This window comes from Pocillopora verrucosa, chromosome 2, assembly GCF_036669915.1.
Source record: "Pocillopora verrucosa isolate sample1 chromosome 2, ASM3666991v2, whole genome shotgun sequence".
Classification (NCBI taxonomy): domain Eukaryota; kingdom Metazoa; phylum Cnidaria; class Anthozoa; order Scleractinia; family Pocilloporidae; genus Pocillopora; species Pocillopora verrucosa.
The window spans coordinates 17,449,979-17,469,862 of NC_089313.1; the positions used below are offsets into that span (position 1 = coordinate 17,449,979).

At 38.5% G+C, this 19,884-nt stretch overlaps 1 protein-coding gene across 1 annotated transcript; it reads right to left on the reverse strand.

Annotated features, from left to right (window-relative positions):
- Positions 1 to 766: 766 nt before the first annotated feature.
- LOC131792826 (protein retinal degeneration B) lies at positions 767 to 19,051 on the reverse strand. Its single transcript, XM_059110233.2, has 18 exons — positions 18,782 to 19,051; positions 14,068 to 14,355; positions 13,626 to 13,674; positions 13,175 to 13,377; positions 11,994 to 12,552; positions 10,631 to 10,785; positions 10,066 to 10,378; positions 9,557 to 9,738; positions 8,687 to 9,224; positions 7,743 to 8,069; positions 7,357 to 7,505; positions 7,048 to 7,167; positions 6,390 to 6,506; positions 5,532 to 5,680; positions 4,912 to 5,061; positions 4,483 to 4,666; positions 4,003 to 4,134; positions 767 to 3,588 (listed from the first exon to the last, which is right to left on the reverse strand). Exons 1-18 carry the CDS (start codon positions 18,857 to 18,859, stop codon positions 3,316 to 3,318), a joined length of 3,966 nt encoding a protein of 1,321 aa, XP_058966216.1. The 5' UTR covers positions 18,860 to 19,051; the 3' UTR covers positions 767 to 3,315.
- Positions 19,052 to 19,884: the final 833 nt, after the last annotated feature.

Genomic DNA, 19,884 nt, shown 5'->3' on the forward strand with positions numbered 1-19,884 from the left:
CTAGTGAGGCGTAAGGTATTGAATTGTGTTGATAAGAAAGAAAGTTTGATCGATGTCATCGTGAAGATTTGGGCTCTATCTCGAGCAGTGCTCTCTCACGATAAGTTGGATCCCGTTACAGTAAAAAAAAAAAAAAATACAGATATAGCTTGACGCAAAGTCTCCGGCCATATGACTGAAGTAACTAGTTCTCAGTTATCTAAAAGTGTGACATAAAATGCTCAACAACGAGCCATGAGTATGTAACATGAGTTTCTGCTTACAGTCGGAATATGTGGATCGGTGGTAAATCACTTTCAGTTAATAAAAAAATAGCATTTCAAACAGTAATTATAGTAATAATAACAATAATGACGGGAACGGAAACATTCCACGAAGTGCGCGGCTCTTTTCTCCACTGTTCCCAAGTAGAATTGGAATTTAGAATGTTGGTTTTTGTGAAGGGAAGAAAATAAGTACCAGGAGAAAAACAGTCGGAGCAAGGACGGGAACCAACAACAAACTCAATCCACATGTGACGTCAGCTCTGGGAATCGAACCCAGGCCACCCTCTCACTACTGTAGGAATGAAAACACAGGTTGAAAACTTCAAGAAATGGAAAAATAGTTTGGTTTATTTTTCCATTGATTATCTAGTTTGAGGCGTTGACCAGACACGCTTGATGCTTTTTACCCTGGGCTTCAAAGCGAAGAAGTCGATTAAGGAAGGGCAAATTGTCACACTTCCTGCTCACAGACATAATCTCAAGAAGACAAAGCATTTTAACTCAGAAATGACTGTTTAATATCATTTACAACTTCACTGTACATGTTTCTAGTTGTTATTATTTATATCATGGTCATTCCTTTCACCTTGTACGGTTTAACACTAGTTCACTACCTGGGTACCCTGTTTTCCAATTTAACCCTTCACTCCCACGAGTAAGTGATGAGTCGTTCTTCCTTAAAACATCAAAACATCATTATACAGGAAAGTGGTGGAAAGCAGACTTATATTTCACTTGAGGGATAAAGTTAGACTAAAGCCAAATTCTCAAAGGTTGAATTAAAAAGATATATGGAGGACAGTAGGGAGAATCGATACTTAAATCTGGGGAGTGAAAAATCGTGGGAGTGAAAGGAGTGAAACATGGAGGAATATATGAACTTCTCCTGCAGGCATAACCGAGGGTACTCTCTCTGATAACCTAGGGTGTGTCTCTTCACTACGTTCCTAATCGTCACATAGATTCATTATATTACAACACTATAATAAATTAATACTGTCTTCACAATATTCACACAATATTTAACACATTATACAAATAAATAAAGATCAACTTTTTGAAATACAGCAACACATCTTATGGCGCATAGGAGTCAAACCACAAACTACTGATTAATTCACAATAGAAGCATTTACATGGCTTAGGAGTCCTGTGATTTTCTTCGAGAAATTCGATTTCTTTCACCTCAAACGAACAATTGAGCCTGCAATGTAATTGTTCAACTACACTACTTGCTATCACTGCAAATTGTTACAGTGCACAAAAGTTCTTCTAACATAACAAGGCAAGTTTTAATTTAGTACCGACAGTATTCCGGGATTGATTTCTTTGCTTTTGTTTAGTTCGTTTTGTGATTAGTTCAGAAAACTCGTGCTGCTCTCTCAACCAATCAGATCAAAACTAAAACAAATCACGACTTGGTCACTTGCGTTTTCCCGCGCTTCAGGCAGTTTGCTCTTCTTTACTTCGCGTTCTCATTCCCTCTTAACGATACTTTCCTTCCTTTGATTGACAGCTGTCATTACTCTGGTTTTGATTATACGACACTCAATCGAAATGCGCTTTATAAGTGACCCAAAAACTTACTATTTCAGTTAGCACGTGACAGAAACCAGTTTAAGGGAGTTCTGACCAACACACGATCGGAGATATAATCTGATTGCTGCATTCAAACGAAAAAGGAAAACAATAAAATTTTTGTTCGGCTAAAATTATTTGGCATGACACTCTCAACCTGCTGATCAAAGCAAGTCTGGAATCATTAAAAAATCATAACGTAAATACTTTTCAATATATACTCTTAGAACTTAATATAATAAATACATTAATTATTTACAATATCATTTTCTTGTATGCCACAATGTGCTCTTTTTTTAAGACATTGACAACTGAAAAAGGCCAGCTCTATTTCTTAACAAATGAAAATGATTACGCACCAGTGTTTAACGATTATTTTTTCAGATCATCAAGATTTTTGTTTCGATTGCTTAGAAATTATGTTCAAGTTAAAATTTCAAGGAACACCTATAACAAATTCTCTCTTGCAAGATATCTTAATGTACCTGGATTTATAAATTCACACTTAGAACAAAAAAAAAAAAGAAGAAAATGGACGACGAATGTTCGACGCTATTCGATTAAGTTAAATTTCTTCCTTATTACAAGACAGTCAAGTCTGGACATAGATAAACTATAATAACGGCATATGTTCTGCAATAATATTACACTATAAGTAAAAATACATGTCTATGTATGGACCAGCCAGATAATTGACAGCTAAATAACATAACATAATATTCATTGGTTACTCTTTCATTCTTTGTTAATCAATAATTATTTCGTGGTTACAACTTTGCTATTCTAAATCGCCGACATCTCTTACAGGTTAACTGTTAAACACAGGGTGAAACAGCATACACTAACACAAAACACACGAAGGGAAACACCCCTGAAAAGATGTGCCTTTGTTCAATGAAAATCCTAAATAAAACGGTTTTGTAAAAATCTGAGTTAGTGTCCCATGAATAGAGGGTTTCACTACACTTTGTCAACAGCGCAGAAATGTTGACTTACACACAGTTTTATCTAAATAACCCAAAGTTTACGATATAGACAGGAGGAAGCGTGAAATCTCAAAACAATTTCAGAAGCTCAATGCCAGTCAGGCCAAGAAAGTAAGTGCCACAAAATCAGTGTTATGTAAGCATAACAATGGTTGCCAGTCTCCCATTCGAGATGGCAAAACTAGTTCGCTACTTACAAGGGTGGCCTGGGACTCGAACCACGGACTTTGAGGCATCGGTTCAACTCACTAGAAAAAGGAAGCCGAACATGTTCAAACGAACACGCTTTTTTCGAGAGATCTGGCTGAAACGTAAGTCACTTGGTATGTAAAACATGTGTCTCAGACGTGAGACACTTGAGGAGAAGCCCTGAGATCTTCGCAAAACCGCGCACTCAAATGAAAATGATCTCTGTATATATGTACAATCCCTCTCTTAAATGCAATCCTCTACAAGTTACTGACTTTAAGAGTGATTTTCCTCAACTACTGTTCATTAAACTTACTCACCGACCGCCCCTTAGTCTGTCTAAAGGAAGAGTAATTGAACGATCCTGATATTGTCGAGCAATCCTTATCAGATTCAAACGAAGGTTTGTCTGAAATTGACCGTTTTAGCCTGTGTCTTGTCTTAGACACACGCGAGGGAAGGCCAAAACAACCGCGCCTAAGGATCAAACGAGAATTTCCCACTGCAGGCCTTGAAATAGTTTGTGTAGTGAGCGCAGTCAAATGAGCTGCGTAACCGTCTTTTAGGAACTAAAAACAAAGAAAGAGATACTTTGTTGACATAATAAAACCCTTCAGACTTGGGCGAGAGGAATCAGCTGCCATTTTTAGGTGCAATGTTAATATTGAAGGCATGCAAACTTGTTATTCCAAATGGATGCGAGAACTTCCTAACGCTTGAGATCTCCCCTGGTACTTAGAGCAAATAAATCCTGCTGTGCGCGGGAGGAGGTTTAGAGAGCAAAAACTGAAAGGTGAGCGAGTAGACCAAGAGGAATCTATCAAACTAATACCTCTCTGTCGACAAGACACCTTTTTCATTCGCGCGCGTTTAAACTCGAACCTCCGATAATCACCTTGGCACCGGCTGTGCAGTTCAATCTAGATGAACGAACGGAAAATTTTCCGTGTGCTGCACGGCACTCAACAGAGCCGAAAAATTACCTGAGTTTGTTTGGAGTATTTCCTTGGATGGTATTTTCCCACTGTGTATATCTGATGTGGTTGGACTCCAATTGACGAATACACCGATATGTCTTTTACTGATCCGTACGCAGCGTGAATCTGTACTTGACACTGCCAGACAGAAAAAAGGAAAGGCTTAGTGTCTTAGTGTCTATAAAAAAAGTAACCTACGAGCAGAGTATTTTCCTTGGCTCAGTATGAGCGAGTCGCCTTTCCTTAGATTATAAAGCCTGAGCTTATATAACTAATAAGAAAAATTTAAACTTCTCGTAAGGTTTCTAAATTTGCTCCTGGGTCAATTTGTTCGCGTCTGCATTCGTTCGTCGTACACAGAGACATACGCACGTTCGTATCTTCGTTCTTTCGTTTATATACACAACCGTTCGTTTATATTATAATAGGTTCATTCCATTTGCGTTCTACCGTTTGAGCATTTTACCTCTGTGGTCAGTTACTTACATCATTAACAAGGTATCGAAGAAACTCAGTTTTATGTTTCTGAAGTTCTTTTGAGATTCCATCCCCAAAAGAAACCAGACCATACGGAAAATTGTGCTCCGCCAACCAAGACATGACTTTAATTTTCTGAAAATCAGGCCGACTTGTGACGTAAACGATTAGGAATCCTAACTCCTGCCAGTGTCTAGAAGAAGACAAAAATTTATTGATGAGAGAATAGCCAGGACGTAAGAAAGACTGGGTGGGGAGGGTGTGTAAAGCAACACTAACGAGAAAGGAAGGAAGCTCGGTGGCTTCCTGGGTCTCCTCGCCTTCTATAAATTATAGCAGCTGTAGATAAGTTTTTTTTAATTGTTAAAAAGTAAAAAAAAATGATGATGATCATGACGATGATGATTCTTCCACTGCGTCACACAACACTTAACTTACCTAACGACATCCACGGCGCCTGCGCGGACCTTTGGGTCTTTACCACGAATGGAGACGCTGGCCGCAAACGAGCCGTCGATACTGAAAACCACAGCCTCAGTCTTAGGCGGCAAAACGGCCACGTTACTGTCTACCCAGGTATGATCACCTCTGAAAGAAAAAAGGCAAGATTGAAAAAACACTTAAGTCTGGCACCTACGTTCAATCGATTGATGCCACTGAAGGATAGAGACGGGGAGTTTAGGATCGTTCAAGTCCACCAAAGAGAGATGCAAATTTAATTGATCACGTTGTTGGTTCTTGTTGCCGACCAACCTCTGTCTCATCTTCCTTGAACAACAAGCCCTTTCACATTCTAAATCCGTTTCAAATTACGGTGAGAAGCGTTCTATAAGGTGATATAAAATTCCTCTAGTATGATAGTTAGATACATTACGCTTAACCCTCTAAATATCAGAAGCCATTAAGATATACCTTCTCCTCACAATATCAAATCAATATCACTCCAATATCACACAACATATTTACAAGGAAATAGATAGAAACAAGAGGGGAGAATTTCTACTCTGATCTATAAAGTCAAAGGACCAGACCAGTATGACCATAGATATTTCACACACCTGACGACCAACTTTACTGGGTAAATGCCAACCGGAAGTTTCTTCTCTTCAAGAATAGTACACGATAGCCTTCCTCCGCTTCCGGTAATCACGGTGTCGAATAAAACATACTCTCCCGAGGGAGGTTCGGTCATTACATAAATATCGACCTACAAAAGGGCAATGGAAACAAAGGATTAGCAAAACATCAGCCCTTGTGGGGAGAGTTTGTTCCGGTTTCAGTACCACGAAGTGTGTAAGATCTTTTAGACACCTTCATGCATGGAACTCAAATTTTAGTCCTTACTGATATGCAGTATTCAAGCAAATCTCTATCTATTGCCCCCAACTTGCCTAGATTTAAGGGTGTCCGCTGAATAATTTTCCAAGCTCTCCATGGATGGGACGGCGGATATAGTTTTAAAAATTTAGTCGCTCTTAACCACGTTATAACGGTTCCCTGCCCGATAGAAGGCTGTACCGATGTATACTCAACGAATTAGAGAGCAACCGCGAGAGAAATTCGTATTACATAAGATTCGCCGAACATATCTCTCTTACCCATAACATACAATTTCCTAATTCTAAGGAGTGTCACACACCCAAAAGCGAAAGCAGTTACAAAAGCCAATCAAACAAAGGAAACATTACAACGAGCTCATAGATATAAAAGCTAAGTACATGCAAATCTTAAGAACAGGACAACCAAGTGCACAAGTCGCGAACGGCGTTAGTTTTACAACTGATTGGCCGAAGCGTGGCGTGAGTTTTAAAACCGTGGCGTGCCGTGACATAGCACAACGTGACGTGACGTGACGTGACGTGAGTACTCAAAACCAATCACAGCGTGTATTGGGACCATCATGAAGAGTTCATTACCTTCTCACCGCTCAGAGATACCATATCTAGAGGTCCATACATGAACCTGGCCGTGAGAACCTGGTCAAGACCTTCAAGGGTTACCAAATCATTGGCTCTATGGTTGGCGTTAAGGTTCTGCCAAGGAATCAAAATGAATAATATGTACTTATAGACTGAGTTTATTCGAGCTGGACGGGAAAATATTTGGCTCGAGGTCATAACTACACTAGTCAGCTTTCACCATGGTTTTCTACGGGATTGCCCGCAAGGCCCTACGGGTCATATGATAGTAATCGTACTTCAATCACCAAAATTTTGTAATGGTCATGTTAACTACCGAAGATGCTTCGGGCTGTCAAACAACAATTCGTTCTTGACGTTTACGGTTAAGTAAAACAACACTGTTTCAGGATAACCCTAACAAACTTGTAAAACTTTCTAGCAACTTTTTTCATTTTGTGCATCTCCCCTTTGATTCTTCATTTTAAAAAGCTTTAAAATCGTTCAAAACGTTCCGCCGGTTCTTTTCCAAACGCGAAATTTGGATAACAGTGTGAAAGTAGACCACAGGTTGCAACGTAAATTTAGTAAAACTATACAACTCCAGGTGTCACATGAACATGATGGAAAGCAAAGCACGTTTGAACCGGAAATTTCTTTTCAGTGGGAAAGATACCTTGATTTTTATGGCAGTTCTCCGTTTCAACCACTTCTCTCTGGGTTGGGAGGGACAAAACGTCTGACACTTTCTGCTGGGAGAAGACGCACTTGAAATGTCCCATTCCCCATGAAGAATCTAAACGAATGAAAAGCGGATATCAGAATTAAGATTTACCGGTCAACAAATCAAATACACACCATAATGAATTTTCTGTGGAGGCTTTAATGACCTAACCGCACTGTCAAGTCTGTGTAGCAAATTCTCCGGCATAGGGTGAGGGCAAGGGTGCCAAGAGAATTTACAAGCGGCAAAACCGGTTTATACCTGTCTGACGACGAACGCAGCCACGTCATTAGACTCCCAATAACTGACATGGAAGAGAGGCGAGAGTACAGCTGTGGGAAACTGTTGAAGTCCCTCGGGACAATACAGCGCGTAGTCCACGCGCTTGATCCCCCACCAGTTTTGAACAGCTACAAAAGGAGATGGAAGACAGCATTAGAATGGACATTTGACACACAGTCATATTAGTGGAACGTGGTGAAGAAAAACCAATGCATCCAAGATTAATTTTCCCCTTTTCACCTTAATAATAATAAATTCCTACTCTTCGCACTGTTTTCTTTACATTTACTATGACACTGACAAAGAGAATCTGTTTGACACTCAGGAGCTTCTTAAACTATTCATCATTTCCTTTTTTGACATACCCATATCCAGATCTGCCCCTCCAGAACTGTCACTAGACACCAGACTTATCGTGCTCAAGTTGCTCTCTCGTTGAACCATGCCCGTAAAGGACCGGGAACTAGGGGTTAAAGGCGGTTGGGGAACAAACAACTCTGGGTAAGCACCGATGACGTTGCTGAGTACGTGTGATTGGCCATCACCCAGTGGGAATCGATGATAACGAGGTACTTTGACGGCCGGAATTTGGGAAAACTGACTCACGATCAAAGGCTCGATTCGGGATGCTGATGGGTCAAACGGATGAAACAGGTTGTAAACCTGGTTACAAGCAGGTTTGGGCGGAAGAGCTAATAGCAAAAGGAAACAAAATCAGAATTAGAAAAAAGTTTCAAGAGCTGTTCCAGGCCTCGCCCTCAGGGCAGAACACCAAGCAATGATTGACGTAGCTTCTTTCCCATCGACGCATGCGCAACAAAATGTCCATGGCTTGGTTTCCAAATGATTACCTAGATTTTACCGGTCGCATCAGCTTTTGTGATAATTGGTATGATCCGCGCGATAATTTTCAAAACAGAGCCTTCCACTTTACACCCTAACATCAGTATGCATATTGTCCAAACCGTTCTCTATACATCTCTTTACGTATACTGGGTACTGATCCCAAGAATAAGTTTAACAGTCAGGAGCTTCTGTAGTTGGCGATCAACGTCATTTCCTTTGTTCTCCTGACCTTAATGCTGATTCATTTTGATACAGAAAGGAGAATTAGATACTGGCGATATAACCTCACTTTTGTCCGAACGATACAGGTCTTCCTTATCATCTCCGCCGTTTATGATCATTTAGCCCAGCATCCGTATATTCATCCCGATCGCTTAACGCATTTTTTTTGTCACTTTAAACGGAAACCAGGTTTAAAAGCACAACGGTTTTGGGGCGAAAATTTGTGATGATAAATTCTTACCAAGACCTCCTCTGTCTTCCCCATTCAAGAACCTTCGATATGCTAACACAAGTCCAATGGGCGAACCAAACGCGAAAAATTTGCTAACTTCAAAATCGAACATCACGTTGTCCACTGACTCTACCGACAAGGACATAGTGTCGAAGCTAAACGTATGCTGTCTGGCCGCCCTGCTGAGAAGGCTGGGTGAGATTATAGCGTTGTCTTCCAACTCATCCACTGGCGGAGCAGTAATCATCTCGTCTGTCTCGGGGTCAACATTTTCTCGAATGTTTCCGCTGCTCAGGCTCAGCCTAAGGTTGTGAGAATTCTCCAGACTGCTCTTGCAGGGAGGAGTGTGACTACTGATCCGCCGAGGTTTCCTCATCACACCGCCGTTTGAGTCTGCATTTTGCCTTGCAGCGAATGACGCAGCTTTCGGGGAAAGTGTCGACGTGTTTGTGATGAAACTCTGAGTGCGGCTATGCGTGGTGTTGACACCAGAGGTTAGGGCATCGTAAGCGAGAAGGGCTCCTATACAGTCGCCGAGGAGGCAAACCTGAAGTAGAAATACGAAAAAAGACACGAATTTAGGGAATTCAGTCAGGTAAACCTCTGTAAAATGAGTAAGACTCGCGTTTTAGCTGTTGAGTATGAAGCTACATGTAGGGTGCGTCTCCTTTTAACGTTCATTTCCTTAACTTATTCATGTTAAGTTTATCCTGGGAAATCTAAGAAGGAGTGTTTGTGACTCTCAGGAAATACCCCTACAAGAAACGCTGTGTAAGCCAACAACAAACGAAACCATTCGCTCGTGCAAAAGACGCAAAAAAGGAAACAACTCTGTGTGTCCCGCTGGCTAGTATAAAAGTATAATTTTTTTGGACTGACCTCTCCACGAAAGCCTTGGCCCTCGTCCGACTTCAAGAACTCTCTGTACACCATGTTTGTGGCAGCTACCATGGAGTTCACTGCCTCGTCATAAAAAGGGGACGACGAAACCATCAGCGATATCGCACTGAGAGGAAAATTACTGGAGACTGGGGTGAAGCCACTGTTTACACTTGCCACATCTGAGAAAGTGAAAATCGTATGTATAAATATCTCACTGCATTGGTTACATTAAATAATACAACTAATTTTAAACGGAAAATTTTTAGATGGTTTATCCTTTACTGAAAGACTCAAGAAACTTCGGATTGGCTTTGAAAAATATTTCGGACGTCGTATTCCAGTTATGAATTTGTCCTTATTTACAGCCTGATCAAACTAACTCCTCCGATATTACGACCAAAGTTTCATGCATTACAGTAGTCAGATTTTGCATTCCTTAGTGTACAAACCTTCATCGTGGGGTTTTGCTCTGCAAGTAAAAAAACAACCACATTTTAAATTCTTACCCGAGTCACCTTCTGAATAGGGACACAGCTGAGACAACAGATTAAGAGCCTTGGAGCAAATGGCAGGGCACTCCACGAGTCTCAGTGCGATCCTTCCTTCCGCTCCTCTGTAGTGTGAGTTTATCACAGCCTCAAATGCATCCTGGAGTAGTTTAAAGTCCATTTCACGCGACGAAGGCTCCAGTCCAGTGTCTAATTGCGTGCCGCCGTTAATGACCAGAATGAGATTTGTGATGCGAGAGGCTGGTAACGAGCATGTCGAAGTATCACTAACTTTCTTGCAAAGTTTTTGTTTTCTTAAGAGCCGAGGTGACTAAAAGATAAGAGAAAATTATTGATTTTGATTTTTGCAAAATTTTTCTTTTCTTAAGAGCCGAGGTGACTAAAAGATAAGAGAAAATTATTGATTTTGATTTTTGCATTACTTAACAGTTAGTCAGAGGTACTATGGCGCCGGACAGTCTTCTACCCACAGTCCTTTCTTAGACGTCTTTCAATAGCTGTATTTATTAATAGCGTTATTTTGATTCATAGTAACTGAACTAACACTCTTCACTAAAATTACCTTATCTACGCTCTGTTCAGATGCCAGTGAGTCTAACGACTCTCTACTGCCCCGAGAAGAATCTGTGTCCAACTCCAAACTCTTGAAACTGTTACCCAGTTCCACGTTACGTATGGTCAGCAGATTCGAGCTAAAAGCATGCTCCTCAAATTCCTCTGCAATGTCGACGGACGAAAAAACAATCAAGTGAGTACGAGAATCCACCTAAAGAATTCTTAGTGCTTTTTATTTTGTCAGATATGTTCACCTTAGACGATAAGAACCTTTTAAGTTCATATCGCAAAGCGGTAATTCTGTTACCAGAAGTACCTTTCCCATGAAAATTTGTTTGTTGAAACGTGTGCGTTCAAACAGGATGTATCAGGCTTTCACATACGTTACATACATACTTTGTTTGTTAACGTAGGTCGAAAAGTAGCAGCTAAAAAAGCTGTCGTAGACCTACCTATTAGCTAGTTTTAAATTAAACCTAACTATTAAAAATGTTTTAAGAGATTTTCCCACAAAAACATACAAAATCAATCAATTGAACCTTTCTTATAAAAATGTTTACTGAAATATTTACAACAATATATACAAGATTGTTAATTAAACCTAGCTATTAAAAAAAATGTAAAAAAAAAATGTTTACAAAGTAAAAAAAATATATTACTTTATATTAAGAAGACTTTATATTACTTTAAAATACCACTAATAAGTTTAAAATGGCCGAATTGACGAGAGGGTCATGTGAACGATTCCCCTCCATTCATAACAACCAATCTGCAATATCGAAAGATTTGTACAAAACGATGTAACCCTCAAAAAAACTTAGAGAAACTAAGAGTTAACACGCTCAAAAAATGGTAGCTACATCAAGTGTAATATTTCTATTTGAAGCCCCTCGTGAATTTGAGACAAACAAAATGCGAATTTTATCGTAAATTATCGACATAAATAATCTATTAATATTTCATTAATTGCATTAATATGTCATTAACATCTTCAAGACGGTTTTAGGGGTTTAGAATCTTTAACAGGGTATAACAAAATTTCAATTTTAAGCTTCTTGAAGAGTGTCCGTCTGGACTGGAAACTTTCAAGTGGGTTTTAACTTGGTATCGTAGGTGCTCTACATGAATACTACGGACAATTTTTTGCACAAAGTTTTTCCATAAAGCATACTAAGTATATGGGAGGTGGATCTAGGAGGCTTCTATGCCATAATTTGCACTTATTTCTTCTAAAATTGGGTAAAAAACGAACGGATTTCGTAGGATTAAAATTTACCGGTGGCCCCTCGTCATCAAAACTTCCCAGAGAGCCCCCGCCCACACCTTTCCCTATGAAAAAAGGTTTAGCAGAGAGGAAAAATTAAACTCACCTTGAGCGTCGAAAAATTCATCATCTGCTGAATCCGAATCATTGGCTTCAATTGTACTCATATGCCAACCTTTTAACATATCTGTACGTGACAATCGTTTCTCAGCGTTAGAACTCATTAGGTCTGTCTGAGCTAAGCCATTGCATTCCACGCCGTTCGAGTTCCTTGCATTATCTTCGTTATCAAATCCGAATTTTTCCACAGTGATTGCGACGGGTGAAGGAGAGATAGTGCTCTCGTTTTCGTCGAGCGAAGCTTTAGAAATTAGTTCTAACCTGGAGGCACTATTGCTTTCTTGGACATAAACAACACTGCCTCGGCCTTTGTCGTTTGCAAAGCCCACCTCCTGGTCGCTGTCTCTATCAGAAGCAGTGTTAGATATACCATGATCGGACAATCTACACATTTTTATGGCTAACACCCTTTGTGTTTCTTCTTCTAACTTTCTTATATCCTCGATTGTCAGTCCGAACCACTCGTCTTGCCACACCCAAGCTTGTCTGTGCCCCATTAGCATCGGGCGACGCAGACTCGAGTGAATAAAATGTTCGATTTTATTCTGAAAACAAAAACCGAATGGATAACATGTCAATCGACTATAAACAATTACGTATTTCCAAAACTTTTGAGGTAGAGCACCTTTTTTGCCGACTTCAAATTTAAGTACTCACGTTTACTCAAAGTTTTTTTACAATTAAACAATCGTCGTAGTCAAGGACTATTTCAAGCAACTAGAAGCAAGAATGAAATCAACCATGCTTAGCCTCGCGCAAAATTTCCCATGTTTGGCACAGGGTGAACTTTTCCCCGAGAAAAAGTCCTGATTGATAGTTCCCTTGCAACCGGGCTTCAGCTTTGTCACAAACAAGCTCTTTCCCCCGTTGTCTTGTTGGAAGATAATGTATTGCGTGAGGAGCCCAACGAAAGATTAAGAGAGAGACTATTCTGATTGGTTGATTTTCTTATTGGTAATCCAGTAGATATGATTGTTTTAAGTAAAAAAAAAGGCAAAAATAATATATCCTCTCTGTAGAAAGGGGATTCTTTTTAACAAGTACAGGCAATTACCTTTGTCCACCACAATCTAAAAGCTACGTAGAAAGTTTTAAGTAAAAAAAGACAAATTTAAAAAACCCTCTAAAAGCTACAAAGCATAGAAATCCTTCTTTAACAACATTTACCTGCATTCCCCAGTATCTAAACTCAACCTTTATTAGCTTGTATGCACACATCACATCAGATGGAGGCTTGTCTACTCTGTACTGCTCCAGCCAGTTCTCCTTCATAGGGCCCCGCCCTGTTTTGGTAGATTGATACAACAAAGGATCCTCTTCTTCAGAGTAGTCTGAGGAGGACACTTGATCCTTAATTGGATCAATTATATCTGTAAGAAAATTTTCACAAAAGTAAATTTGCTAGTGAGCACAGGAATAAGGAGCAGAAATCTCTTGGTCAATACCATTTGGAAGAGAAAGAATTTGATTTCCTGAAGCTAAAGCAACAAAATTTCATATTGATTGCCATACATTCAGCAGCTTCAAATTACCTGTAGATGCAAGCTCTCTTACAAATCCACACAACAGACACATTCTACAAAACACAAACTTCAATGTTGTAGATAAAGACACTGACCTACTTCCCTTCCCTGTAAGTCCACTGGTGATAAATTAAATACATTTTCCTGAAAGAAATTGTACACCACAATAAGAAAATATCGAATATCCACACAAACTTTTGACCAGTTTTTATTTTTGGAAGACTGTTTAGAATTCAAACTCAAAGCACTCTATTCAGTAGTAATCAATAAAGATTGGTGTTTTGTCTCTGGTGCAGACAAGTGACAAGAAAAAATAAAATGATTCACAAGCAAATGTTTATAGCATAGACAAAATGCTGGTATCAAAGCTAAAATAAACTATGCAGAAATATGGAATCAATATCAGTATCTGAGCAACTGCACACCTACCCCTCTCCTAACTCAACATTAACCTTAATTTGACTGTCGACTGTTGTTGGGTTTAGAGTGGGTTGGTGCAAAATCACTCAGATACTGACAATGATCCACAATATGTACCTGCTGTCCAGCATCAGGGTAATAATATGTTTCTACATCAACAAAAAACTTCTCTACAAAAGGACATGTTGTCCTCATCTTGGTATATGGATAGGCATTCCATGCCTCTTCTTCAACTCTTAAAGCTGCCTTTGGCAGAATTGCTTTCAGCCAGCTGGGCAAATGGTTTCCAATGTGATAGATTTTTTTTGTGTATTGTCCATTTCCTCCAGGGCCATTTGTGTAAGGAGTATTTTCAAGAATCTCCACTCCACTGCCTTCACCAACACTATCCAGCCGACTCTTTTTCTAACAGGAACAACAGAAGAAGTCGATTAAAACTAATTTGACTCACTTTGCATTAACTTTTTATTTAAATAAGGTAATTGATAGAGTGAAATTAATTACATGTATCTAAATGTTTCAGCTTAAATTAAATTTCCATTCAAATCCATTTTAAACCAGGTTCATTTGTATTTTCCTCTATCCAGATCAAAATATATATTCCATATACATTAAGACAGCCCTTTAAAACAAAGAAAATTCAAATCAAACTAATTATTGTACCTTGAAAACATCTTACCCTGAAAACCATTTTAAACTTTGACAAATAAATATTATGTATGTACCGTAGTTATTCGGTTATAAGGCGCACTCGGCTATTAGACGCACCCCCAATTCGGCAACTTCATTATTGCATGTTTTCAAACTGAGAAAATCGCTAAAATACTTGGTTATAAGGCGCACCGTTGTTTGGAGAGTAAAGGTCGGTCAAGTTTATTGTAATTTCTTTCATAAACTTACAAAAAAGCGAAAAAGTCACGTATTGATTTTAGTTTACCGTTAATCAACAAAAGAAGATTACAACAGGTGATGATTTTAATGCACAGGTGTACACACTGAATTGGAATTTTTTTTCAAGTTAAGCCACCTACTATTTACAATTATAGTTCTATGAATTAAAACAGCATTGAAAAACATGTCTCTTCAAAAAGAGTTTTAAAATATTGTGCTACAAAAGAATAAACATTTTATAATAACTGACTGTTGATAAAAACAAGGACTGTCACAGGTTAATTACTGAAAGATGCTCATAGAATTAACATGACAAAGATAATAAACCTAAGTTTTCTTTGAATCATATAAACTTTCAAAATGCATGTATTACAGATAGAGTGGAATGGGCGCAATCTCCATCAAAACACTCAAACAAAATGTGTTGTGGAGCTGTCTGGTGCACAATCTTTCATCAAGTTGTTATCAGGAGAAGTGGGGAGACATAGAAGCTCTACCCCTCCCCCCCTTCACACACCAAACAATTACATTCCTCCTTTCTGTTCATCTCTAACCATATTTACATGTGCATCCCACATTCAAACTTTCTTTAATTCCTACATCCCAGAAGTGTAAAAAGGGTAACAGAGTACCTAACATTCCACCAACCCTATGCTAGGACTTACTGCAGATGTCAATTTCTGTCCACCTTGAAACACTCTACATCACACATTCAAACTTTCTTTAATTCCCACATCCCAGCAGTGGAAAAGGCTTACAGTGTACTTAACATTCCATCAACCCTATGCTAAGCCATCTTGTGACTCATATTGGTACCTCTTGCACTTACTGCAGGTGTCAATTTTTGCCCACCACTAAGCACACTTCATCCCACCTTCAAAGCAGTTAAAAAAAAGCTTACAAAACATTCCACCAACCCTGTGTTAGGTCATCTTGTGACTCATAATGAGAGATTCTTAAGTGTATATTTCTTTCATTCTACAAACCACAAGTGATAAAAAAAAGCCTCATTCTGCATTGCTGCCAACCCTATCAACACTTTCATTTGAATTGTAATCAAAAGTGTTAATTGTGAATTCTTATTGGAGGATCGAATATTTATTTTAAATTATATCCAAAATTGAAGCAAATGATTTCAATTCCAAATAATTAAGAATAACTGGACATAGTTGAGAAAAATATTATTATTTTGTGATTTGACAGTGCTAAGCTGATGCTTTTAAGTTGGGGCCGAAGGTCAAGGCAAGTTCATTTTTCAGAACTACATGTATCATCCTGAAAATCCTTCGCAATAGGTTAGAGAAAGCATTTGACATTTTCTACTGACAAGTATGCAATTGGATGCAGTGAGCAGATCTTTATTTGTACGCTGTTATTTGTAAGTCACATGGTCAACTTTTGGCCAATGTAAAGGAGAGGTAACAGGGCATCAAATTATAAATTTAATTTGTCTAATGATGGAGTATTGGGTGATCGTGATTCTCCTACACTGCTAACCATCATCTGATGAAGAGTTCTTTATGGAGCTATCATAGACTTTGTCATCAAGATCTTTCTTATAAAATCTTTCAAACAATAATGAGCAATTATTACTGTGATCTCTTGAGAAAACCAAAATGTTAACTCAGAATTAAAAAATGAAGCATGTACATGAAAAGAGGATACTTTACAGGAATTTTTTTTGGATAATCAAAACAATTCTCATATAGATTGAAATGCAACAACAGAAAAAAATTGAAAGATAAAAATTACAAAATGTAATGATAACAATTCCCTAAAATGAAGATAAATAATACAGTATCTATGGTCACAGTGATGTAATCAACACCTTAGTACATCAAACTGAAGATAACCATTCATTGACTTAAAGCTGGTGAAAGAATAATCCTTCATTGACCTTAAAAGTATACTGAGCCTTGAAATGACTTTTAACTCATGGATTCTTTTAAAATGGGTTTGACCCTTTACAATTTTTTTAAAGACTTTTTAGCAGATTTCTTTAGTTCGGAGGTAGTGTTTCTTTTGTTAATGCTTCCTTTCAACTGGTCCTTACAGTGTTCTCCAGAGGTAGCAGTGGCCAGTGTTCTTGCCAGCTATTTGTTTCTGAAATGCTTGTGATATAATTTAGCCCAAACAGTAAAATGCCTGTCTTGATCTGGCCTAAATTCAAACCTCTGCTGGCTGGTGCTTTCTTATCCCTAGGTACAAAATTCCCTCAAGCCAACTTATGCTGATGTTGCAGAAACAACCATTTATAAGATCTAAGAAAAATGTGCTCTCAAATGGAATCAAGTAAAAGTCTTCAATGTGTTACAGTTAAACCAAATATTTTTAAGAAATGAACTGCTAAATTAATCATTATTGAAGAGGTAACCATCTCTGTCCAGTCATGAAACAAAGAACAAACAATACTCAATTATCCCTGTCAATAATTAAAATTACTGAGATACTTAATGACTATGAATTACAAAATATTAATCCCCCAAAAAATTAACCTAAGAGACAACTAGAACTTTGACTTGGCATTTACAACTGATATTGAAGTCAATATAAATGGAATGAATCTATTCATTTACCTACTGACATTTATATAAATTATGGACCAACTTAAGTAGAAGGCAGTGTTATATTTACATTCTGCAGAATTTTCTGTTCTATGGTTGAGTGGAGCTTATCAAATATTTTAATTTAGCTAAGAGGCACATCTCAGCAATTGGTGAAAATATTTTGTTTATGATAGCAAGTACAAATTTTTTAACCAAAACAGCTGAGATTATCAAAATGCTAATACTGGCCTGTGTCCAAAAGCATTCATATTCATTCAGACCGGCAAAACAAAATGTTTAAAACCACAAAACAGCTGAATTCCATCATTTGGGTATCCAATGTGCCCAAGTAATTTTTTTGAATAAAAATTGTAAAAAAGGGAAATTAGTGGCTTTTGAAGGAAGAAATAATGGATGTCCTTATTAAAGGTTTTTGAGATAAAATACCAGAAAGTGTTGAATACAATATCATGTTGAACCTAAATCTGCCCCAAGGGATTTTATGGAGCCAAAAAATAATTTGAAAAGGCTATGACAAAGGTAATGAAATCGACACCCGTTTGATCAAAGCCACAGTTCGAATTTTCGTTCCCCAGATTTAATCTCCGCAGTGATGTTACAAGTTAAGCTCTCTGACTCGCATCTAACGGTTTTAATAGTTTCTGTGTGGAGAACAGAGAGGCTGTTCGGAATTCAAAGAAGACGGAAAATTTGACATGAAGATCGAACATGTGAGAGCGCCCACGCCAATGTGTCAACTTCACAGACGACTTGACATGCAAATATGTGCAAATGTGCATTTCACTTCGATTTCACTCACTCTCACGATGTCGACAAACATACAAGCATCAAAAAGATTATAACGAGAAATATAACATACAGATACCTCAGTTGACTTTTGATCGCACTTTTTTCGTGAAACGGACAAATTATTCGTTAAAATCATGATTGTATGTTCTTGTTTTTCCAAGAAATGATTCGATCCAGTTAGCTCCGAGCTATGTCAACAATGTCACGAGAGAGAAAGGGAGAAAAAATTCGTGGACACCACAACAAAAAGTTACTATCTAAACCACAATAGACTTTGCATAATTTGTCGCCTATTCTAAGCCAAGAAAATTCACTACCGAGGCAATCGAAACAGTCAAAACACAATATCTGTCTAAGGTATAAATATATCGTCAGGAAAAAAAAAATCGGCCGTCCGCCGGTTTGGTAACTGAAAGCTTGTTTACAAGGCTCAGGCTGTGTTCGAGGTACATAACTTTGACATGTACATATACAAACACTGAAACAAACAGTATGCGAAATCGTCTAGAGTTTGCAGTCGCGATCCAACTCCTTCGAACGTGTAGGACAGTTGGAAAACATAGTTCGGAACAAAAGAACCATACCTGGATCATATACAACTGAGCTATCCTATACTCTTCCACGCTCATCGGCAGAGGAATTCTGTATTCTTTGATCAACATTATTATTCGTACCAGGGCAACGAAGATTCGAAGCGATGTTGATCGACGCGAGAAATTCTCGATGGCCTGTTTCAATCGAAGGCCAGAAACGTTAGTTTCACATAAAAGCGAAATGTCCAAGAGTCGAACAGCTTGCAAGCTGTCCGCTGAAAATAAACACAACTCGTACTCCGCCGGCCGGAAGCCATCTTGAATGACGTCACGTAGTATCGGAACAGATGGCGAGCCTCACTTTCAGATTATAGAAAATTTATGAAACAGATCCCAAACTGGTTGTCCCGTACCCGTTATACGTCAAAAATGACGTTGAGACACGCTATGATCAAAAATGCGGTTGAAAATCCACAAGCGATTGTGTCAGAGTTGGTCTTACGTATTATACAATTCAAGAATTAACGAATTACGCGGTACTCTTTGATTGATGGTTGTCATTACAGAGCAAAGAAATACGGATGAGTCATGATTTTTTTTTTCCCTAGTTTTTCCAACCTACCAATTTTCTGTGAATTTCCGATTGGAGCATATGAAGCCTTAGAGATTCAAAAAACAGGTAGAGAAATGAAAGGGCGGAAGCTTTTTATTAGCAGGAAAAAGAAGATGGAAGAAAAAACCGAGAAGGGAAGTGCTCTCGGAATCTTGGAAATGGACAAAACCAGGCGCCCATTCTAAATTGGGAACATGATCTTTCAACTCTGGAGCGCTTACGAGGCATATTAATATTTTCCGTTATTTTTAAACTTATAAAAAAAACTGCTAAAAAAACATTCTTGACGTGTGTCTATTCAACAAATGTTGCCATGGGTGCTTCACAGGTAGCATCAAGATTCTGTGAGAACAAAAGAAGGTGGCACGCGAGGCGTAACCGAATGCGTAACCAATCAATGCGTATGCCCTCCAGAGAACTAATCAAAGTGAACGTCTAAATCAAATTACAAATGACGTCAAATAACGTAAGGATCATCTGTTATTTACTACCCTGAGGCTCTTCATTGTTCTTACAACATTTTTTCCATTCCCCCTGTATC

Coding starts and splice junctions, on each gene's coding strand:
- LOC131792826 (XM_059110233.2), bottom strand. CDS start 18,859: ATGTTGATCAAAGAATACAGAATTCCTCTGCCGATGAGCGTGGAAGAG. Junction 14,356..18,781: donor CTCAGTTGTATATGATCCAG/GTATGGTTCTTT, acceptor TGTTCCTGTTAG/AAAAAGAGTCGGCTGGATAG. Junction 10,786..11,993: donor TGAATTTTTCGACGCTCAAG/GTGAGTTTAATT, acceptor TCGACATTGCAG/AGGAATTTGAGGAGCATGCT.